General features: G+C 39.0%; 1 protein-coding gene across 5 annotated transcripts in view; it reads right to left on the reverse strand.

The window, feature by feature from the left end:
• The window catches only part of IKZF3 (IKAROS family zinc finger 3), a 90,860-nt gene that overhangs the window by 15,792 nt on the left and 50,053 nt on the right, over positions 1–25,015 (reverse strand). Inside the window, exons 4-6 of one of the 5 annotated variants that reach the window (XM_061391647.1) lie at positions 13,497–13,757; positions 12,289–12,456; positions 10,148–10,264 (exon numbers count right to left, since the gene is read on the reverse strand). The exons of 1 other annotated variant lie outside the window; for it this stretch is intronic. In XM_061391647.1, coding sequence (XP_061247631.1) covers positions 10,148–10,264; positions 12,289–12,456; positions 13,497–13,757 — 546 coding nt within the window. Of the gene's footprint in view, positions 1–209; positions 2,519–10,147; positions 10,265–12,288; positions 12,457–13,496; positions 13,758–25,015 lie in introns of those variants that run through there. 3 more of the 5 variants (XM_061391648.1, XM_061391649.1, XM_061391652.1) reach the window with 3 other exon arrangements.

A 25,015-nucleotide genomic window follows, 5' to 3' on the forward strand; every position in this document is an offset into this window, starting at 1 on the left:
GAGGGAAAAGAACACGATGATAAATGGAGAGAAAAAGAAACACACTGGAAGGAAAACTGTCAGAGGTCTGATGCTGTTGTTACCTGTTATTACTGCTCAGATTCTTGCTTGGGGTACCTGCTGTGGTCAGTGAAGCCAACACCAGGGCACATTCAAATCTTGCAGTCTTATGCTGACATGGGAAAGCCCGACCCATCCCCAACCAGTACCTTCATTAGCAAGAGGAAGTATTAAATAAACAGCCTGGACGTGGTTGGTTGCAAAAAGATAGATAGATGGAGATCTTCTAACCCCCGATCAGCCTTCTTTCTGATTCTGAGTAACTGCGTGTGACACCTGCAGACTGATATAATTCTTCTTAACAACTTTGAAAAAAAAAAAAAAAAAAGGATGGTGCCCCAGATTTACTGCTCTGTTTATGTTAATAGCACTTTTGAAAATAGATACACTTACCCAGACAGCAAGAAATCTACTCAGTGATTTGTGTATTGAAATTCTGAGTGGTTTTTTCTTTTTCTTTTTCTTTTTTTTCCAGCATGCTCCTTTCAGTTCCTATCTTTTAAATTCTATTTTTCTGGTCGCGGCATTGTCTGTTTCTTATGCTCTTCACATTTCAAAACCGTCTCAGTTAAAATTTCCCTGAGCAACACTTCTGTCTTGAAATTATAGAGCAATTTGTATAATGGATCTTTATTATATTTCTAATGAAAAATATGAATAAAAACTGACTAACAATATGGTCTGATTGTCAATCCACAAACAGACCTTCAAGTGGTATAGGTCTGTAGTTCTCAGACCTGCCTGAATATTAGAATCACCTGAAGAGCATATAAGACACACTTATGCCCAGTCCCCTTTCAGATCAGTTAAATCAGGACCTCTGGTGTAGGGGCCTAGGCAACAGTATTTTTAAAGCTTTCCAGATGATTTTTAAGATGCAGCAAGAATTGAGAAGCACTGAAATAATATATAAATAGTGCCAACATAGAATCAAACTGGAATAAATGTAGTATAATTTAGTCTGGTACAGCACACAGTACCCAATAAGAGTTTACATCTGAAGTTCAAAGAGACACCAGCTGCTCTAAACACAAGGCTTTACATTTTAACACTTGATGCTAGTCCAAGGTAGGGGTCAGTAAACTTTTTCTATAAAGGGTCAGAGAGTATTTTAAACTTTGTGGGACACATGCAGTCTCTGTTCCATACTCTTTGGTTCTCCTTACACTTTACAAATGTTCAGCCCTAAAGTGCACAAGGAGGTTGCTGACTGCATTTGGCCTGAGGGTCATAGTTACGCACACCCCTGCCCTAAGCAAACACGGTGTGATGCTACAAACATTTCTCTCTGTTTTATCATAAGCATTTCTGGAGGTCCAAACTAAATGAAGTATCCATACATTCCCAATGTCTCTAAGGAAGAAGAAACTGAAATCAGTTTAAGGGACCAGAGTAAAAAGCAAGTGATGAGTGCACAATGGAATTTCCCACCCCCACAAATATATACACAGATTTAGGAATTGTCAGTATTCATTCTGCAGTTAAAAGAGTTTATTGTATGAAGAGATTCTAGGGAGATGGTGAAGGACAGGGAAGTCTGGTGTGCTGGGGTCACAGAGTCGGACATGACTGAGCGACTGAACAACGACAATATACAGAAATTGTTTCATGATCTCTGGGACATTCAGAACCACAAATGGACACACTCAGAGAGAAGAAAACTGGTCATCTCTGCAGTAAATGAAAGACAAAGAAAGACCTCAAGGGTAAGACTGTCAAGAATGGCCAGGGTGAGAGTTTAGAGCCAAATCAGAAAAAAAGAATTCAAAGTATTAAATAGTTTTCATTTTATTATTAGCACCTTTTTGGCTTTGCTTTTTAAAAACTCCTTGCCAGTCATTACACGATAAATTATAAAACTCAATTCAAGAATAAAGTTCAAGAATAAAATGAAATCTGGCTCCAAAAATGAATAAGAGAAGAGATTCATAACAATGACCATATTTACTAGACTTTGTTTCTTATCAAAAATAATTCTGTCGTCTAAAGAAATAAATCCAAGCCTCCAGTTTAAGCTATAATAACACTGTTTGTATAAATGAAGATAAGGATAAAAATAAGGGGGCTGGGCAGCTCTGGGGCTAGTGGTAAAGCACTGTGACTTCAGCTGACAGATCGCTGTAAATAACAGGTTCTTTAGTGACAGGACGCTGCTACTGAGCGAAGTGGGTCAAATTCTGTCCAGCACAAGGATAGGTTTAAATGACCAAACAGGAAACTATTATACATATTATTTCCTTTCACACAAACCACCACCAGATGTGGCACTACCCAGAGCCCCAAGAGCAGAGAGATGAAAGACAAAGGCCTGGGATTTGAAGTAAGCTCCTGAGGCTGTTATAAGGAGGCTTTTCTTAGGAGTGTCGAAGAGGCAGCTCAGTTTGTGCTTTGACTTGGTTCCAGCAACCTTGAGGGGATTAAATCTAGGTAAGATCCTCCCCCACCCCACCCCTGCCCCATGGATTAATTATCAAAAAGATTCATAGTAAAATAAGAATGAAAACCAGTACTTTGGGAATTTTAAACTCTCTCCCCATCTTACCACTACTCTCTTTTAGTCTTTCAGTCACTCCTCTAACGGCCCCGTTATCACCCAGAGATCTGTCAGTCCCAGGACTTCCTGCAAGCATTGTGCTGTCAGTTTGGTTTTCCCGTTTGGCTCTCAGGAGTCCCTGTCTACATTTTACCAAAGTCACCATCAATCACCACAAGCATCTTTCTGAAGACACATATTCTATACATTCTATATCTGGGAGGATGCAAAAGCGGGTATACAATGACCTGAATAACATAACTGGGGCCTGTCACTAAATGGCAACCTTTAGAGATAACATCTTCTTTTATCCCTGGTTACTCACCAAGCTTGTCTTGACAGTCATTTCCAGGTAAATCATACTCTGGAAATCAGTGACCAAATGCCTGACATTTAAAAAGATAAAATTCTGGAGTGTTGATGGATACACAGATAATTTGAGGCAAACGGGGAGACTTCCCCATACTCTACAACTCTGATTCGATTGAAAGGAGTCCTCTGAAACTACTAATCTTCTTTTCTTTTGCCATACAAAGAGGCCTGTGGGATCTTAGCTCCTCAACCAGGGACTGAACCCCCACCCCCTGCATTAGAAGGCAGATTCTTAACCACTGGACCACCAGGGTAGTCCCTGAAACTCCTAATCCACAGGGCTGCCATCTACCAACACCCTCCTACAGGGCCATTCACTCAAAATATCAGCTTCATGATGCCAATCCTCAGTGTATATGTGCATATACTCTAGAGATTAAGTTAATCTTCACTAAGTTAACTGTGTTTTCCAATTGGCAAGTTAGGCAAAGGCTACAGTTTCAACTGATTATGGCTTGGAAGGAAAGTTATGACCAACCTAGATAGCATATTCAAAAGCAGAGACATTACTTTGCCAACAAAGGTCCGTCTAGTCAAGGCTATGGTTTTTCCAGTGGTCATGTATGGACGTGAGAGTTGGACTGTGAAGAAAGCTGAGCACCGAAGAATTGATGCTTTTGAACTGTGGTGTTGGAGAAGACTCTTGAGAGTCCCTTGGACTGCAAGGAGATCCAACCTGTCCATTCTGAAGGAGATCAGTCCTGGGTATACTTTGGAAGGAATGATGCTGAAGTGAAACTCCAGTACTTTTCCACCTCATGCGAAGAGTTGACTCACTGGAAAAGATTCTGATGCTGGGAGGGATTGGGGGCAGGAGGAGAAGGGGACGAAAGAGGATGAGATGGCTGGATGGCATCACAGACTCGATGGACGTGAGTCTGAGTGAACTCCGGGAGTTGGTGATAGACAGGGAGGCTTGGTGTGCTGCGATTCATGGGGTCGCAAAGAGTTGGACACGACTGAGCGACTGAACTGATACTCTCATTTTCTTCCCCCAAACTTTCAGTCTACTGCCTTGCAGTTATTGGACAACTGCTGTACTAAATGATGCACCCTGTAAAACACAAAGAACTGCTTTTGAGTCAAGACAATCTCTTTGGGATTACAAGGAGTCCAAGCAGTAGACTGAAAAGGGAAAAAAAAGGACTTGAAGTCTGGTCCTCTGCTTCAACTTTAAGACCCAACTGTCTATTTATACAAACAGTCTAGACGTGTTATCTTGCCACATCATGTCTCAGAATTTAAGTAGAGGGAAACCAGTTTGGCAAGATAGTGAGGGAACAAGATAATGGGTTTAAATGACGAAATAGGAAATCCGTTCCTGGGTGGTGTTTGGCAGTTTAATGTTGCAAGGGGTGGGTGTGGGGAATATGGGATGGTGGCAAGGAACAATTTGCACACTTGGTTCATGAGTGAGCATAGCAGGAGTAGGACTAATTCTGGGTCAGTTCCCCTTCATGTTACTTGCCTACTAGTATACAGGGGAGATAACTATTTTCATTAGCAAAATGGTTTTAATGACATATTGGAAAAATAATCAAACTCATCCTAAATCAAAATTATAGAATACGTTACTGTCTTTAATCTCTGTACAAGTGTTAATAGTTCGTCTGTTTTTTAGTTAACTGGTTGCATGATGTCATTTCTATTTCAAAGTGATTGTAGATTTAACTATATAATTGCTGTGTTTTTGTTCAAAATCCTTCATTAGATCTTGAAGTGTTAAATGGAGCTCAAATAAGAGACATTGCTTCCTGTCTCTTCTATACTGTGGTCAGCCAGTAGCTGATGGAGAGTACAAAGGGGTGATATTATGCAATAAGAATTGTCTAACAAGAGATTGCTATCAAAGAGCAAGCCAGGTTCTAACAAAAAAGTTGCATAAAACCGTTGCCTTGTTGAGCATGTACAATGAATACTACTTGTGAGTTAGTACTGACTTTCTAAAAAGAATAATCTGTTGGGAAAATAGACATTTAAAACATTTTAAGCTCTTTCTTTGGACTGCTATTTGGTAAAAGTATGGATTTTTTTCCTGAAATTCTCATGCTTGTATTATCTCAACCACAACAATGAGGATGAAGATAAAAGGTTTTGACTTCTAGATTCATAAATAAATATAATTACTCAATTACTTTAAAAATCTTGTTATTGCTAGAACTCATTGTCATACAAAAATATGTCCCGCTCCAAGTATTCATAATTTGTGTGAAATGAGGCTAAATGAATCTACCAGCTGTTAGTCCCTTTCTGGAATAAGGATCAAGCTAATGAGAAAATGAAATCTGTGGTCGTCTATATTCATTCTTCTTTTCATATATATAGTCCATTAAGACAGCAGAATTGGGAGTATCTTGATGATGTCTGGTATAGAAACTTGAGCTGAAGTAATACCATTACATGTGTCTGTTAGACCTTTATATTATATTAATAGATCCAGTGCTCAGTCCCTTGTTGGACTGAATTCTTTGAGGGTAGGGGCTTAACCTCCACTCATCTTTACAAATAGCTCTGACACAGAGCCTGGTCCAGGAGAATGCAATGAATGCTATCAGAACAAATGAAAATGATCAGCAAAGGCAGGAGTCTTGTTGTCCAACACGATCTTCTTTTGCAGACTGGTCTCCAATCCAAGGTCTTATCATTTGTCCTGCTTCCATAAAGGCCTGATTCCTGACTGGGGCAGGTTTGTCCCAAGGCTCAGCTCTCACAGTAGGCTACACTTCAACTTACTTGATGAATGGTTGGACAGCATCACTGATTCAATGGATAAGAACTTGGGAGAACTCCAGGAGATGGTGAGGGACAAGGAGGCCTGATGTGCTGCAGTCCATGGGGTCGCAAAGAGTTGAACACGACTGAGCAACTGAACCTCTTGCCTGGAAAATCCCATGGATGGAGGAGCCTGGTGGGCTACAGTCCATGGGGTCGCTAAGAGTCAGACACGACTGAGCGACTTAACTTTCACTCTTCGCTTTCATGCATTGGAGAAGGAAATGGCAACCCACTCCAGTGTTCTTACCTGGAGAATCCCAGGGACAGGGAAGCCTGGTGGGCTGCTGCCTATGGGGTCGCACAGAGTCGGATACGACTGAAGCGACTTAGCAGCAGCAGAGCAACTGAACAACACTTGATGAATAAGTGCCACATCCACAGTAGAGCATCATCCCTTTAAAAGCTAGTAGTAGGATTTCCTCAATGGTACAGTGGATGAGAACCCACCCGGCAAGGCAGGGGACACAGGTTTGATCTCTGGTCAGGGAAGATTTCACATGCTGCGGAGCAACTAAAGCCTGTGTACCACAACTACTGAGCCAGCACTCTAGACCCACAAGCCATAACTACTGAGCCCATGAGCTGCAGCTACGAAGCCCGCACACCCTAGAGCCTGTGCTCCACAGCAAGAGAAGCCACCACCATGAGAAGCCTGTGCATTGCAACGAAGAGTAGCCCCGGCTCACTGCAACTAGAGAAAGCCCAAGTGTGGCAATGAAAACTCAATGCAACCAAAAAGAAAAGAAAAGAAAAAGGGAAAAAACCTGGAGATGAAGGGATAAGAGGTACCACTGGTGATACTATATTGGTCAGGTTCAAAATGGAACACTATGTCCAGACCTGGACTCTCAATTCTAAGAAGGAAACAATAGAAACCATGTAGGGAGCTGTGACAATAATCAAAGGATTGGCTTGTGTTCGATTAAAGATTCTTTATATTTTGGATTTTAGGAAAAATCATAAGAACTATTTGAAATATCAAAGATAGACATGGCATGCAGTGTTTACCATTCTTGATTAAGCTATGAATTTATACATTTTCTAACCTGAAACCACCATAACAATATATTTGTTTTTTTTTTTAATCAAAACTTGCTGACTTAGTTAGCCTTTTATTTTTTTGCTGAGACTTTAAGTGTTTTGCATGCATTCATCAAACCAACCTATGAAATGCAAATTAACTCAACCTCTGTATTTCAGTATTTCCTGAATCACTTTATACCACTGAAGATAACAAAAAAAGATTCTTTGAACACTTTTCTTTTTAAATTAATTTAATTTATTTCTGTTTGGCTGTGTTGGGTCTTCACTGCCGCCTGGGCTTTTCTCTAGTTACAGTGAGCAGGGACTCGTCCTTAGTTGTGGTGTGTGGGCTCCTCGTTGCAGTGACTTCTCTTGAGCACAGGCTCTAGGATGTGCGGGCTTTAGCGGTCGTGGCACATGGGCTCAGTAGTTGTGGCTCCCAGGCTCTAGAGCACAGGCTCAATAGTTGTGGCACATGGGGTTAATTGCTCTGAGGCATGTGGGAGCTTCCCAGATCAGGGTTTGAACCCGTGTCTCCTGCATCGGCAGGCAGATTCTTTACCACTGAGCCACCACAGAAGCCCCTCTACTGCCACTTTTCTAATTTGAAATTCCTAAAAAGGTCATGGGGATAGGAAGTAAGGTGGTAACCTCGCTTCAAAATCACTAATTTTGAACTTATTGTTCATAGAGGATATTTTACTCATGTTTTCCCCTACTTCCAGGACAATCGAGACACACATACATACGAAAGTGTCTATTAATTAGTATGTGTGCTATTCTACTTTTGCTAACTAAATAATATATAACCTTCAAAAATACATAACTAATTAAGCCATTTTTCCAAAAGTAGAAAAAAACTAAATCCCATTAACTAATAAATGAATGGATAAAATGCAGTGAATCCATGTAATAGAATATTATTCAGCTATAAAAAGGAATGAAGTGCTACCACATGGATGAACCCTGAAAACATTATGCTGAGTGAAAGAAGGCAGATATAAAAGGCCACACATTTTATGATTCTCTTCATGTGACATGTTCAGAATAGGCAAATTCTTAGAGACAGAAAATAAATTAATGGTTGATGGGGGCTGAAGAGGGGAACAGGAGTGACTGATAAGGGGTACAGGGTTTCTTTCGAAGTGACAAAAATATTATGAAATTAGAGTGGTGATGGTTGTATAACTTTGTGAATACATTAAAAACCACTGAATTGTACACTTTAAAAGGGTGAATTTAATGATATGTGAATTATGTCCCAATATGTCTTTGAAAATAAAAAAATAGCTAATCATGAAAACAACAAAAGTTCTATTGATTTTTAAGCAAGTCATTGAATTTCTGATGAGTTTCAGTATTCCCAACTCTAAAACGAAGAGGTGGGATCAGATGCTCTCTTTAATTTGTCTTGCTTTAAATATTAATGATTCTACTTGGAATATAAGAATTTCATAACTTGAGAATTTCTCATAGTAAGAGCTTTGTCTATTGTCTGAAATATGGAACTTCAAGTAACGATGCCTAGGTATTACCTGACTAAGCTTAAGCATGTTGCTTAAAGATGTCAAAATCCAAGTTTTAGGTTTTTAAGAGTAAACATTTCTCTTTAGAAATAAGGAGGAAATCCAACTCCTTGATAAAACTGAACATGCCATCAGGATAAAAAGCAGAAGCAGTGCACACCAACGGAATTCAGTTGGCCAGCTCCTAACACCATAACATAGGCTTTATCTAAAACAAAAGTTTCCTTTCACTCAAAACGGATACAGTTAAACTACTCAAGATTTCCACTCCATTTTTCCTGAGTTTCACATTATTTCTGTCATATTTTTGTAATGTTTCTGTTTTAAAATTTTCAAACTATTCAATTGCAACCACTACCATCAAACACCAAACCCCATGAAGATTTATACCTACTCTAAGCAACTGGTTCAAGTAACCAAATAAAAATAGCAGGCAATCCAAGCTGCAGAACCAGTGAAGTGAAAGTCGCTCAGTCATATCCAGCAATCCTATGGACTATACAGTCCATGGAATTCTCCACTGGAGTGGGTTGCCATGCCCTTCTCCAAGGGATCTTCCCAATCCAGGGATCGAACCCAGGTCTCACACATTGCAGACAGATTCTTTACTGTATGAACCACTAGGAAAGCCTAAGAATACTGGAGTGGGTAGCCTATCCCTTCTCCAAGGGATCTTCCTGCCTCAGGAATTGAACCGGGGTCTTCTGCATTGCAGGCAGATTCTTTACCAACTGAGCTATCAGTGAGGAAGCCCAACCAGGTTGATGGTCAATTATATGGGTCAAAGGACAACTGCAGGGATGTTACACAAAAAGGTTTCAGGTCGTTTCAACTCATGAATGAAAGGAAATAAAACCACAACTGATACACGGAAAGACATCTGGTGTTTCAACCAATTGCCACCAGGCATGTAATTCAAAACATGGAATAAAAAATGAAATTCCCAGAGCCAAATATAAACATCACAATAAATCATATGAGTGGACAAGTACATGATTTGGGGGCCCTGTGCAAAGAAAATCCTTGTGGTTTTAATGAACTCTGCCCTAGCCACCCCTCAAGCTGCCTCTACCCTCAATCTTTGCCATTTCAGTCAATGGCAACTGCGTTCTTCATCACACTGCACATCAATCTGTTAAGAAATCCTGCTGGTTCTATCTTTATACTATATAGAGTTAGAACACTTTGCACCACCTCTACAATTACCAAGGCAATTTTCTTTTGCTTGAATTATTGCAATGGCCTCCTAACTGGACTCCCCAGTTTCTAACCTTGCCTCCAATACAACCTATTCTCGGTAGCAAGTAGAGTGATTTTTTTTTCAAATGAGAAGTCCAATCATGTCACCTCTCTGTTCAAAACCTTCTGAAGATTTTTAATTTTATGCAGAGTAAAAGCCAACATCTTTACAATGGCCTACAAGGCCTAATAAGATCTGGCTTCCTATTTCCTCTCTGGCCTCATGTCCCACTACTCACTTTCTTCCAGCCATACAGGACTACTTACACTTCTTTGAATTCAAGCCCCAGGGCCTTTGCACTTGCTTTTTCCTAGTGATCTGTAGGGCTCTCCCCTCATGCTTTTAAGTCTGTTAAAAGGTCAGTTAGCTGATGTTTCTCCTAACTCACCTTCAGCCCCCAGTACCTGCTTTATTTTTCTCAATTGCAATTACTCCCTTACAAAACATCAGACAAAACTGCATGTTACTTTTTCATTTTGTTTCTAGTCTGTTTTTCCCAATGAGAATATAAACTCCATGCGGGCAGGGTTTTTTGTATTTTGTTTACTATTGCAACCTACCACCTAGAACAGCAGGTGCTCACTAAATATGTCCAGAACAGGTGTTGCATGAACTCACCAGTCTCACCCAGGTCAGTGCTCTGAAGAAATGTACGGCAGCGCTCCTTGTGCTCCTCAAGGGAACTTCTCTGCTTGTAACTCCTTCCGCAAAACTCACATTTATAAGGTTTCTCAACTATAAGGAGAGCACAAGGGGCACTCAGTGACCCTCAGGGGTTATAGAACAAACGGTGTATTGGGGCCCTGTGAAAACTGTCCCCTAGGAAGGAGACTGCTGAGCGAAGCCAGAGTACTTGGATACTCGTGCATCTACTTTACTTTTAAATTCAGTAAACTGAAACAAGGTTATGGCCTATGATTGATTCTCATGTACCCTTTGAAAGGATAGGTTCCTTCCACAAATGAAAGGATTTAGACTTAATCACTATCCTGGAGCACAGTGTTTTGGCTCCAAATCCAATCTTGCTTTTTCAGGAAAAAAATACAAAAAGGAACATTTTATTTTTCAAGGAGATTCGTGTGGTTTAAGAATGAAGCAGGAAGAGATCCTGTATTCTGTGACATCCAGCTGCCTGTAAGTAAAGAATGCTGCAATTTGTGGGTATTAGCCACTAAAAGTCTTTTTAGAGCATTGACCTATTTCAATAAATGTAGCTTATCTTTGCCCAGTGGCTATAGCAAAGTCTGGGCTCAATTAATAAAAACTGACCTAACCAACTGAGGATCATTTTGAATAATAGAAATAAGAAGAAATTTCAAAAAATGACTTCATCTTAATTTCTAAGATAAAGCAAAAATTTCCTCAAAAGTTCAACCATACAGTACAGGCCACCTTTAATCTCCTAACTCCTCCAAATGCCTTACTGTTATAAACAATAACTTCAACTCTGTGTGCAGGGCTCACCTTTCTGACTTGTCAATAAAATGTACACCAGAAATTTTTCAGAATTTTAGGGACTGAGATTTTTTTTTTTTTTTTCAAGTCCTCTTGCTCTGTTTAAAATAGAGCTTTGGGGGCTTAAAGCACTGAAAGATCCTTATGGAATCACAAATTAAAATAAATGCAGGTTTTCTGGGGCTAGGAATGTTAAGTTTCTACATAAATTGAGGTCCTCTAGAATCTTAAAAATGACTGCTGTTGTTGGATCTTACCTGGAAAAAGCAATAGAAAAGAACTACTCTAATTTTTTGGACCAAACTCAGCCTTAACTCATTACTTTGAACAATGAGCTGTAAAAGAAACCCTTCTTTTACCCTTTACCATCTCTCACAGTGGGTTTTCTTGGGGCTGATTTGTTTAATCCTTAGTCTCTGAATTGTGACCAGTTGCGGGTTTAGGGCTGGGTTTTAGTCAAAGCAGAATGTGGATTAACATAAAAACAAGCCCTTTTTTCCCCCTTCAATTAAAATTTTGTCAGATAACATCAAGAACATGAGGTCCCAAATTTGAAAATAAACCCAGTTTTATTTTTCTAGGAGGGAAATTCTAAATGTTAGTTTAATGTGGTTAAAATAAGGAGTGAAAACATCAAGAGAGAACATAGCTTTTTATGAATTCTTATTGCTGCTCATCTTTTAGAGATTAAAAATAAATTGGGTGATCAAGAAGAAAGTTAGGTTTAAGAAATTTAGCTCATATACACCTAAAACGAATATAATGTTGTATTTTTAATTATATCTATTAAAAAAAAGAAAATCTAGACCAGAATGGCCCAAACTCCCCAAATTAGCCCAAATTAGCCAAAATTTACCCTCAACAGACATTCATACCCAGTTTACAGTTTTATACAACTTACAAACTGTACATCATTTACTTTATCCAGACTTTTGAATGAATAGTATGTGTGTATATTTTTAGGAAAATAATCTTTTAATAAAGTTTGCCATAAAAATACTGATGGCTATAATGTTTTTGCAAAAATTAAAAAAGCATTTTTACAGTGTAGGCTTCTCCTGTCTGACTGTCTTGTTCTCTAGGGGTGCAAAGATGGTAAGGAGATGTTCATCCCCATTGAGCCAGACGGAGAGCAATTAATGTCTTAATGGAAGTGTAATTAGCCCTAGAGGTCTCTGCTGTTGTAACCCTTCAGAACCGGAGTGACAGATTAAAACCTCCATACTTAACTCTTTCTAGTTTCCTCAATGGGCACGGAGAAAGACATATTTACTAGATATGGAATGCTCATTGCTCTCACTTACCAGAATGTGTCCTAAGATGACCTGTGAGTGCATCTCTTCTCTGGCATGCGTAGTTGCAGAGGTGACACTTAAAAGGTTTTTCCCCTGTGTGCAGTTTAATGTGGCGGAGGAGGTTACCTTTCTGAGTAAAAGATGCCCCACACTGATTACACTGGAATGGGCGTTCACCTTTAAAAAGGACAAAAAGGAGATTTCTGATCACCCGGCAATTGGCGAAGCATATGCACAGATTCGATGCCTATGGCAAAAGCTCATTTTTTAGATAGTTTCTGTTCATACTGGGATCAGATGGGAGCTGTATTTCAAGGGAAGCCTAGGACTGACTTAAGGAATCTTCCTTCTAGAAGAGAAAAAACATTCATCTGGCAAGGCTAGGTATCACCTTGCCTTGGATCAGAGCAAAAAAAATGAGTAGCTTTAGAAGTGCTTTCTAGACTTAAGTTTTTGCATTACTTAGCATTCCTTTTAAATAATCTCAATCTATAAAAAGAGTCACAGACTGAAGTCCTAATAAGGTATAGAGAGCCAGAAATGCTTTTTTTTTAATTGAAGAAATGCTTTTTAAAGTTTCCATATCCTATGTTAGATGAAATCTATAGGGCTTGGTGGGAGTGTTAAGTTTGCATGCATCTCTATAGAGTGCCTTTTGTTGTCTGAAAATAAATTTTTTAAACTGTTAATAAAAATTGAATCCTTTGATCTACCAAATTTGAACCCAATACAATAAGGAGATCTGCTGTTTTAAATGGGTTGCCATTTCCTTCTCCAGAATTCTTGCCTGGAGAATCTGAGGGACGGAGGAGCCTGGGGGGCTGCCGTCTATGGGGTCGCACAGAGTTGGACACAACTGAAGTGACTTAGCAGCTTAGCAGCAGCTGTTTTAAAAGTTACACAAAATATATGCAAGATGCTCAAAAAGCATATCACACAATTTAACTCCCACTTGTTACTGAAGAAAAATATTTGGCTGACCTAGAACACTGTGATCTCTACAGTCTTATTCATAGCATTTGTGATATGCTTGACAAATGCATGGTGAAGCAGGAATAAAAATCACTAGGTAAATGGAAATGCGGAGAGGGAGAGAGATATCAGAATCATATAAAAAATCAATGAAAAGTAATCAAAAGTAAGTTCTAAATTACACCACTCCTTTTCTTATGTGGTTGAATTAGGACAGTTTTCAGAACAATGGATAGACTATTTACCAGTATGGCTCCGCTTATGAACCATTAAGACATTGAAGCTAATGCAGGATAATCCACACACATCACAGTTCATCTTGCCACTGGTTGGCCTGCTACTATCATATGAGACAACGTGTCTCTCCAACTTAATGTTTTCATATTCATTATATTCTCTTGAATAGCTGTAAGGAATTTCAGGCTCTTCTGCATTTCCCATGGGCTCTGGCTTTAAAACATTCTCATCCCTTTCACTGTATTCATCTTTCACTTTCATTGAATCATCTGCAGGGAGGAAAATGCAAGAAATGAACAATGATTGTTTTTGCAGCTATCAAAGCAGCTCAAAGAACAGAGACCCACAACTGATAATTAAATACCAAATGAAGCTAAAAATATTGTACATCTACAAAACAAGAAAACACCATTAGGATGATCACTGATTATTTGAATTCAGAGCCATAGTCAGGGGAAAACACAGACACACGTGCACACACACACAAACACACACAAAATAGATGACAGCATTTTAGGCCATTCAGAAAATTAGAGATAACAGATTTTAGCTATGACTGCTCAGAGCAACTATGAAAAAAACATTTTGAGCACTTTTTCTCCAGTACTGGGGGAGAAGAAAGGTTCTCAGATTTAGTACCTTTTTTGGTGGCTGCAGTTGCAAGGCAAGGTGATGTGCTCTTTGGTTTCAAGAAGAAAATACTATTTTAATTCTTCAACTGCACTCAATTTAAGCCACTAAGACTGAGAATTAACAAGCTGTTTTTTTTTTCCTGATTTTAAGCCATGCCTTGCCTCTTCCCCTTCCATGTATACAAACTGCTAAAATGAGTCTTATCTCTCTCTCTCTTGGAACTGATAAAGAGACAACGCTGAACATAGAGGAAGCTGGCAGTACTAGTGAAATACTGTTGAGAAAGATAAAAGGAGAAGTTATCCTTTAACATAAGCTTCTAAGGAGTCACTTTCATTGACGCAGGTAAATGAAGCTCAACCTAAGCAAGGGGAACAGCACCAATAACCAATACCGAAGTTAGGGAGGGCTAAACTCAAAGCCCTAGAATAAAGTGCTGGATAGGAGAGGTGTGGCTGGCCCAAGTGAGTTGGCTGATCAGGTACTATTTCAATAAGAGCTGCAACACTCTTAAGCTGAAGAACATAAGAAATGAAGAAGGCAAATTTATCTACTGATACTAAGAAAACCTAAAATATTTGCCTAATATAATAAGTACTTATAAGGGATTTTTCATATATAAAACATGCTGCATAAATGCTCACTTTTACAAAAATTCATTCTTAAAAACTGGAAATTGTAATGCTCCATGGGAATCACAGGTCAATGGGATTTCAGGGCTGGAAGAGAATTTACAGATCATCTGATCCAACCCTTGTTTTTCAGATGAGGAAATCCGGGAACAGAGATGTTTTGGGGACTAGCCCACAGTTACACAGCCAGTTAATAGCTGATGAACTGGAATTAGAACACTGAACTTGGATGTGCCCTTGCACTCTGACACATAGAGTCTAATTTGCTCTTTATATCATATTGCACACTCCCTCTTTAGTGGTGTAGATGTTAAAGACCAAAACACTCTGAAGAAAAGATATTTAAAAAAATGACATCCCTTCCAAACAACACCAGTAAGTGCTGCTCCTGTTGCCACACAGGAGGAAGTATAACTGCAGCTGTGCCTGGCTTGCTACCTTCTACTCAAGTTTCAATTTTCACTTCTATCAAGGTTACCTTTCATCTATATTAACTGTGTTTGCTTAACAGAGCAAGACAGGGCCTAACCACCAACAGAGGAGCCATTGCTGCGGCACTGTTCCACTGCTTCTCACCACGGTTCATGGTTCATAACCTTTTACTCTTTGATTAGAAGAGATGGAGGGCTGCAGGAAACATCCAGTGTGTTTCAAAGTGGCCCATCCTATGCATCTGGGTTGTATATGAATTGATATCTATTTCCTACATGGAGAGCGAGTCATCCTCTTCCTTGGACACATCTTGCCTGCTTTTAGATGGAATGAGTTTCCTTAAGTGGTTTTTGCTTTTTAAATTTTTTTTAAAGAGAAGGATGCACCTGAAGCTTGTACCCTCCTCCTCCTCCATCACTCCAGCTGCGGGTGATATCCCACCAAAGCTTGAGTGCTCTTCAGTTTGCATGTAGGCGTTTAAAACAACCTCAACGGAAAACTTCAGCTACTGAAAACCAAAAACAGCATATAGAAAAGGCCAGCAGAAATGGATCCTTTTCATTTGGGTTATAAAATGTTAATATGAACAGACTCAGGCTGTTCTGTGGTCCATGATAATTAAAATCTGGTAAGATCAATGTTTTGAGTCTTTCTGAAAACACAAGACATAAGAAGGTTGCTCCTTCTCTCAGGATTTTGGTTTTAATGGGCTTGACCTAGAACTCAGTACTACACCGACCTAGCTCACAACAAGTCCTTGGCTTTTGTTCTTGAGGACTCAGCTGTAGAAAAAGGAAGACAGTATTTGAGACTCAGGACTCTAAGGGAACAAATCCAAGCACATGAACAGGAAATTGAGGCAGTCCCTTGGACTTACTGGACCAAGAGAGTTCCTGATTTGCTCTTGGGGTCTTATCAGTTTTAGATAAAAGATCTGGATGGCCTCTCTGCATGGTTACTGAGGATCAACAATTCATTATTTTTCACCATGTGAAGATAAACAAAGCTGAATACTAATTCACATTAGTATATAAGACACAAAATGGATTACTGAGAGATTATTAGGCTTAGCACCTAGTCTCCAAATATAGTCCACCAAAACTACCAGAAAAGAAACTAGTCTGCTCTAAGGACTAAGAGATTCATTCCAACCCTTGGGAGGAAAATTTGTAGGAGCAGAGGAAAGGGAGTGGGAGGGACATTCTACTTAGTGTCCCTTGAAAACATTAATAAATATATCTAGTGGTAAATAACCCACCTGCCAATGCAGGAGACATAAGAGATGCAGGTTCAATCCCTGGATTGGGAAGATGCCCTGGAGGATAGCATGGCAACCCACTCCAGTATTCTTGCCTGGAGAATCCCATGGACAGAGGAGCCTGGTAGGCCCCAGTCCATAGGGTTGCAAGGAGTCAAACACAACTGAAGCGACTTAACACATGCACACACTAAAATCAAACTTACCATTTTGAACCCCAAACTGCTTCTAATGCTTGATGTCTTTTTTTTCCCATCTGTACCTGCAGCATTCAGGATCTTAGTTCCCCGACCAGGGATCGAACCTGGGCATCCTGCATTTATTGGGAGCTTGGAGTCCTAACCACTGGACCACCAGTGTAGTCCCTATGACGTCTTTAGAGTCACACATGGCATCTTCCTTTTTCCATTCTCCAAATCTTGAAACTGGACGACTTTTCCATCCAATCTCCACATCAAGTCAGGCTCCAAGACCTATAGATTCTATGTTCTCAAGATCTCTAGATGCCAACACCTCTTTTCTATTCTCTTTGAAATTTAGTTTAGCCTCTCATCCCATCACACCCAAACTCTCTCAACATTCCCTTTCTAGATAGATTTAATACAAAAGTAACCTGTGCTTACTGTCTCTACAATCTCAAAACTGATATAAAATTGCCTGTAATCTGGATTCTGTCTTCTTAATTCACTGAATCTGCTCCCCTAAAGATCTTCAATAAACTCATGATTCTTAAATCCAGTGGTTTTTTTGTGTGCCATTCTCCCCAACTTCTCTGCAGCCCTTGATACTGTTGACCACTACTCCTTCTTCTTCTGTATTCCTACTTCTTCAGTGAAACTTCTTTCCTCCCCTTCTGTGAGTGAGTGTGAAAGTCGCTTAGTCGGATCTGACTCTTTGCAATCCCATGGACCATACAGTCCAGATTCTGTATGGCCAGAATACTCCAGGCCAGAATACTGGAGTGGGTGGCCTTTCCCTTCTCCAGGGGATCTTCCCAACCCAGGGATCGAACCCAGGTCTCCCGTATTGCAGGCAGATTCTTTACCAGCTGAGCCACAAAGGAAGACAAGAACACTGGAGTGGGTAGCCTATCCCTTCTCCAGCTGATCTTCCCAATCCAGGAACTGAACTGGGGTCTCCTGCATTGCAGGTGGATTCTTTACCAACTGAGCTATCAGGGAAGCCTACCTTCTGATTACTTCCTTTTAGCTCCTTTCCCCGTTTTGCCTCCTAAATGCTGTCTCTATCCTTCTTTCTTCTTCCCGGCTAGACCTCCTTCCCTATGGCAATTTTCTCCACATTTAAGACTTCAACTAGCACCCCGAATATATATCTTGAGGTACAGTTTCTCTCCCCTCCTTCTGTCCCTTTCCCAAAGGCCTCCTCCATATCTCCACAGTTACTCAGGTCAGAATCTTTACAGCCATCTTTCCTCCCGTTCTTCTGCGTCCCCACATTTAATCACTCATTGGTTCTATTTCTGCACCCTCTCTCCAATCTGCTTCTCCTCCCCACTATTTTGCATGCTCATTATCCCAAATCTCAAACGCTGATTGCTCTCCTTACGATCTATTGTGGTAGCCTCCACATGGTGCTCTCTGCCTTCTTTCTCTCTCCTTTCCAGCACATCCTATGCTCTGCCACCAGATGGTTTATGTAAACGATAGCTCTGGTCACATCATGAGCCTGTCCAAATTCTCCAATAGTCTCTGCTGCCAACAACATGAAATGCAAACTCAGAAACAAAGAATTTAAAAGACCTTTCAATATGTGGCCCCAGCTATCTTTGTAATGTTGATTTGGAATACTCAGGTATCTTTAATGAAACTAAACAACTTATGAATATTCTTCCTTTTATTATTTGCACTGCCAAAAAGATCTTTCTCCAAAACTGCCAAAGGTCCAAATCCAACACATCTTTTAAGGCTAAATTAATTTGCCATTTTCCTCTATTATGCCTTCCCTGTTCCCCCAGCTGCAAAATAATCCGTTTCTTCTTTTTCTGAGTTACTTATAAAGTCACTTCACCTCCCATATGGACATATAAGCTATCTGAGGTCAGAAGTTACACAGGTTTTTTTTTTTTTTTAAACTCAGTATTCCCTATGACACTGCTTGAAGGTTGTGGGGTTTTAAAATACAAATTTTAGGGGTCCCAAAACTTCAGGGTGTGAGGACTGGAAACATGCATTAAAAATATGCTTTCCAGGCAAATCTTACGCACAATGGAGTTTGAGAACCGCTGCTCTAGAATATGACAGAGCGCTCTGTGTAAAGTACATACAAAGTAAATACTTAGAACATGGATCTACTACTATGTTAGCCTCCTAACTGGTCTACAGCGGATACGACCTCTCTTTTAGACTATATCCTATTATCGAATTAATCAGCCTGTAGTATACTAAAACCCTTGTTCAGAAACTTTCAAGGATTTCATTTTGTTTACAGGATCCAAACTCCTTAGTGAGACATTCAGGGGCCTGTCTAGAACCTGCCCTGAGCTGATCTGACCATCTCATATCTCACTAGATTCCCTGAATCACCCTTCTCTCTAGACTAGAATCTTGCCTATTCAAAGTGAGGTCCTTGGATCCACAGTTCCAGCATGCCTCCCAGGAGCTTATTAGGAATGCAGACTCTTAGGCTTCACCCCAGACCTATTGGATCCAATTGTGCATTTCAACAAATCCTCAAGGATTCTTATACACATCAAAGTTTGAGAAGCACAGTAGTCATCTTACTAAATGCAGCTTTCCAAGCCTCTTCTCCAGTCTTTTCTTTACCTAAAATGCCCTTCCCCACATCAATATTCTATTCAAACTTGCAGATGCTGTTTAAATGCCATTTCTTCTGTGAAGTTTTCCTTGATACTTTAAACTAGCAAAAAATCCTCCTGTTTCTGTTTTCATACAGCACTACACATAAAATGAATAATACTGTTCCACAGATTTATATTATACATTCAGAGATGTTTATCTTCATTTTTCCTTGATTTTTCAATTGTCAGAGTGACTAGCAACACCTGAACTGTTAATAAAGGCCGAAAATCTTAAAGATCTGGCAAGAAATACTTGAATATACTTGAGGAATAGCCCCACAGTAACCCAAAGTCTTTTGTACAGTGAACAGACCTTTTGTAATATGAATAATCTGCCATTTCAATTTTGTAAATTCTAGTCTCTTATTATATGTATCAGGTTTCTTAGACACATGACTTCGATTGCCACTTAAAAGACTATCAAGAATCTTCTTAGGCACTAGCAATATTTTATTTCTTAAGCCAGGTGGTGGGTCCATGGATGCTTGTTGTTATTCTTTATACATGTAAATATATTTGCCTTTTTGTATGTATCATATACTTCACAATAAAAAATGTTAAAGGCTCCTCAGTAAATTTTTTATAATCGAGCTTGTGGAGAAAAGAACACACCAAACCACAAATTGCTGATAAAGGTAATTGCTAAACATTCCCAGAGGGGGGAAAAAAGATGTCTAAATTGAATCTAACCCATAGAAAATTAGATTAGGTTGCACTTCTTTCTAAAGGAGCTACTCTGGGGTGCAATTGCTCCCATCTTTGTCTATGTTCTGGAGGCCACTTAGGAAGATGACACACACTCACACACACACACACACACACACCCCAGAGAGAATTTTGTAGGCTGAGGAGAACAAAGGCTTGGCTCACTGGGGCTGATGCACATGGTTTCATTTCCTGGGGTGATGGTTATCACATGAAAGGCTTGCACTCCAGAGCAGACATTTTTGGTTTCACCTGAGACACTGCAAAAACAATGGGTCTTGGAAAGGATCCAACATCTCAATCCTTCAGGGGCAATAGCAGTCTCAGCCAACTGTGCCTCAGTTTGTTTTTACAGGCACGTAAAATGCTCAGTTGGAGAGAAGAACCTATCAAAGATGGCAAACAGAGGAGGCAACTTGGATGTCTTGGATAGTATGTTTTTAGTATGAACTTCCCAGTGTAAAAAGCGGGTTCTGAATTTCCACTCTGAACTACGAGATCTCAGAATCCAACTCAACAAAGTTTGGAGTAATAGCCTCTAGTTTGCCAGAGATGTTGTGAGAAGGGACAAAACCAGATAGCAGCTTTAGACAGGGAAGACACAAAAGGGGATGTTGTTTAAGTGTTTTACAAGGATTGGGGGTCATAACCATGAAATCCTCGGCACATGCAAAAGTCAACTGGATAACAAAGAAGCTTAATCATCTTAATGTGGCATTTTAATGATGCCACTGATTTGCTATGCCAATTCAGAGATAATGAGGCCCTAATGCTACAGATGTTCAGCCAGGCTAAAAGAAAAGGGGGGTGGGCTTTTCTAGCATGCCATTTTCTAACTATCCAATTAAACAAATTGTGAAAGCATCTAAATAGTTTACCAGGTTTTGACAGCTGTTAATAGGATTTAGAAGCTTGAAGCACTAAAGAGCAAAATGGGAAATACATGTACTGTAGGTATTTAGTCTATAGAGTTTGTTGCTATCACCCAATATAGCAAAAATAGATTAACTAGAACAGTTTTCCTTATAAAATTAATGTCTGTACTCCTTTCCCACAATGGCTTCTTTGTAGTACAAACAAGAACACTGAAATTATGGGTCATTTTCATTTTCTAATTTACATTTTTATGTGAAAAGTGAGGAGGGAGAAAAACCAATGATATTTTGAGAAGTAGAGAATATGAGAATTTTCTAACCAGTAAAATAAAATTTCAATGAAAATAAAACTTTTGGTCATTGATATATAGTATCCATTATGTTTTTATCCTTCTCTTCCTTTAAAATTTAAAATGATAGGCATCTTATGACTTTAAAACACCTATTTTAAAATTAGGAAAAAATTGGTAAATATGAATCAGACTAAGAAGAGATAAAATATTGATATCAATAGTGATGAGATAAGAGGTAGCAGTTTGGATAATATTTGATTTAAGTTCTCATTAAAACATATTCTTATCAGACTTTAAATTTGCCCTTAAAGAATCTAAACTGGTAATTAGTAAATCATGTCACTTCAAATTCAAGAGCATTAGCATGAAAACATGAAGAAAGTTTCAGTTGCAAGGAACCACCCTTGATTTTACTAGAGACATTAATCTTTGTCTAATTATCTGACTATCAAATAGCTCATTCATTGCCATAATAGTAAAAATAATTTTGCTTAATAATTTCAGTGCGACTCTTGCTTCTCCATTAGAACAAGAGGAGATTTATTACTTTTAACAAGAACACACTACATATCAGCAGTAGATATCATCCAAACTGCTACCTCTTATCTCAACACTATTGATATCAGTATTTTATCTTATTAGCCTGATTCACATTCTCCAATTTTTTCCTAATTTTAAAATAGGTGTTTTACAGCCGATCAGCTGGGCTAAGTTCTTCAGCTACCATCAAGCCAGGTGAATTTTTTATCTTGAATTGTTGTGAGGGCTGAAAAACATGATGTGTGGGAGTTCCTTCTAAACTATAAAAAAAGTATACATTTTTTCATGTCTGTCCATTATAGCTATGAACTTTCTCTACTGTGCGTTTATTATTTTATATTTATATTTCTGAGAAAGAACTGCCATCCACTGAAAAATAATGATTGAAAAAAAATATATTTAAAGAGGTTAAGGTTTTAGATGTTGCCTAAACATACTAGAGATAGACTAAAGTATGGATCTGGTAGATATTTCATTTATAAATCCAGAAGAAAAAGCTTTCTTTTCATTCACAATTTTCTTGTGTATAGAATATTCACTTTTTATCTTTCTACCTTTTTAAAAACTGAACAGAGCTTAATCCTAAAAATTTAAAGTATATTAAAACATAATTCTTAGGGACTTCCCTGGTGGTCCAGTGGTTAAGAATCTGCCTTCCAATGTAAGGGACACAGGTTTGATCCCTGGTTGGGGAACTAAGGATATGCCTCAGGGCTACTAAGCCTGTGTGCTGCAACTACTGAGCCAAATAAATAAATAAATATTAAAAAGAAACATAATTCTTAGAAAAATTAAAAAATTGTTGTCCAAATACAATTAAATTGGTTAAAAATATTCTGTCATAACACCAAACTCAGGATCATGGGTGACGGAAGGAATGAAAATGTCTTCTAAATATATTCAGAGCATAAGCAGTTCTTGTTATACATAGTACATATGTGTGTTATGTTAACTGAACAACATTAACATGTTTATTTATTATTTATTTCCCATACAGATTAGAAGTATCATCAAGGCAGAAGCCAGGTTTCAGTAATATTCGTGTCCCTAGAACCTTTCAGAGGACTCACTTATTGAATGAAAAAATGAATGAATGAACGAACTCCTTGGGCAGCCGGAACCAATTTAATGATAATAAAAAGGCCAGCCAAGGAAGAAGTCATAAGAGAAGAGGGTTCTATCCCTGGGTCAGGAAGATCCCCTGGAGAAGGAAATGGCAACTCGCTCCGGTATTCTTGCCTGGAGAATCCCACAGACAGAGGAGCCTGGCGGGCTATGGTCCACAGTGTCGCTAAGAGCTGGACACCACTGAACGACTACACACAACATGGAAAGGAAGGAGTCAGTCCATTTGCTGTACCACCCCTAGCTTGTCTACAACAGTCTGCAAATGAGCTGTGCTATGAAGTTTCTCCTCATGATACATTAGGAAAAACCCCAAGCCCCACAGTGATAATAGGTTTTCTAGCTGAGTTCTTTGCCAAGTGTGGTCTGGCTTCAGGCACTCCTATTTCGCTTCTTTGGAGCAGGCTGCCACTGACCAGCCCCAGCTCCTTGAACCTCTTCCCTGAACTCTATTCATTCCTTCTTCTCTTTCTACCTCATTTATTTTCCATGTTTACTTGTCTTTCTCTGTCTCCTAGGTGTGAACGATCTCCAGGGGTCTGTTTCTTGAACTTTTTGGTTTTTTCACTTTACATATTCTCCTGACCCAACTTTTTTTGCTAATGACTCCCAAATCTATATTTTCAGCCAATCCTGCCTGCTGAAACCAACAGACACTGCCAACCACCTCTTGGATTTTTTATGTTTGTTTCATATTCAGTCTAATGCACTGTTCCTTTCTTCTGTACTTTCTTTCCACATCTGCTCCCCTATGTTAGTTCCCATTTTCTTCTCTGTGTAGCAGCTCCTTGATGTCAATGTCTACACCCTCAACATTTAGCACTCTGCTGGGTACAAAGTTTAGCAACCATTTACCAAACGAACAGAAGGAAGGAAAGAAAGAAGGCAAGAAGGAAGGAAGGAGCAAAAATTATTTGTCATTTGCTTAGAGTACAAAATTAAGGCTGGAGATGTTTCCAAAATACTGCACAGATTGTAATTTTGCTTAAGGCTAGTATCTTAGGCCATGGCAGAGGAAAACAATAAATTGTATTTCTAACTTAAGGTATACCAACCAGACACAAAGGTTATAGAGGATTCTTGAAAGAGAGAAAAATGAATATAACGATTAAGAATGAGAAGATTCTTGCTTTTTTAAACATTAAATTAAAACAAAATATATACAAATTAATATAAAATTTACCACCCGCTACACATTATTTGGACTTTTCTTCCTCTCTGCTTCATCCATTCCCCTCTCTCTGTTTTCCAAATGATGAAATTAAAGCACTAAGAAACATTGGAAGGAACTCAGTACTGATTTGTCCTAGGTAAATGTACATTACAAGCACATAAGGGAATGAGCTATTTTGTCACTGGAACATGTTAGTCCCTGAGGGTAAAGTATAACTGCTTAACAGCTGCCCAGTGACACACTTCAAGACTGCAAGCAAGAAATGCATCCTAGCTCCACCACAAACTGTGGACGGAATATTGCCTGGCAGAATAAAACCAGGACGGAATCCAGCCAACAAACTGGAGTACAAGCCCCTTTCTATTTCAAAAGGCAACTTCCAACGATCACAAATAGAGGTTTCTAATAAAAGTATTCAAATAGCACCAGAATGGGTACTAATAATCATAAAGAAAGGACAATATCATATTTCACTCTCATTCTGCCCACTGAAAATAGATTTGAATGTCTTTTTTTTTTCAAAGTTCTGATGAAAGAGCATGAACTTCAGAGTAACACAGAATCTAGGTTCAAGTTGTACTAAGTAGCCATGTGATCTCAGCAAGTCACTTGACTTCTGTGAATTTTCTTATTTGTGCAATGAAGATAACATCTACACCTAACAAGATAGTTACGGTAATTAAATTAGGCAAAATAATGTATATAAAGGCCAAGCATATTAGATGACATATAATATCTTTGTGACCTTGGAATCGATTTCTTACATTCGATACCAAAAGCATGATTCATAAATGGAAATATCTTACAACTCAATAATGAGACAAATAACGCAATTTGAAAATGTAGAAAAGATCTGAATTGACATTTCACCAAAGAAATTACACAAATGAACAATAGGCAAACGAAAAGATGTTCAACATCATTAGTTATTAGGGAAATGTAAATGAAAACCACAATAAGATACCTCTTCACACTCACAAGAATGGCTAGCATCAAAAAGACAGATAATAGTGAGTGCTGGCAAACGCATGGAGAAAATGGA

This window comes from Bos javanicus, chromosome 19 (assembly GCF_032452875.1).
Source record: "Bos javanicus breed banteng chromosome 19, ARS-OSU_banteng_1.0, whole genome shotgun sequence".
Classification (NCBI taxonomy): domain Eukaryota; kingdom Metazoa; phylum Chordata; class Mammalia; order Artiodactyla; family Bovidae; genus Bos; species Bos javanicus.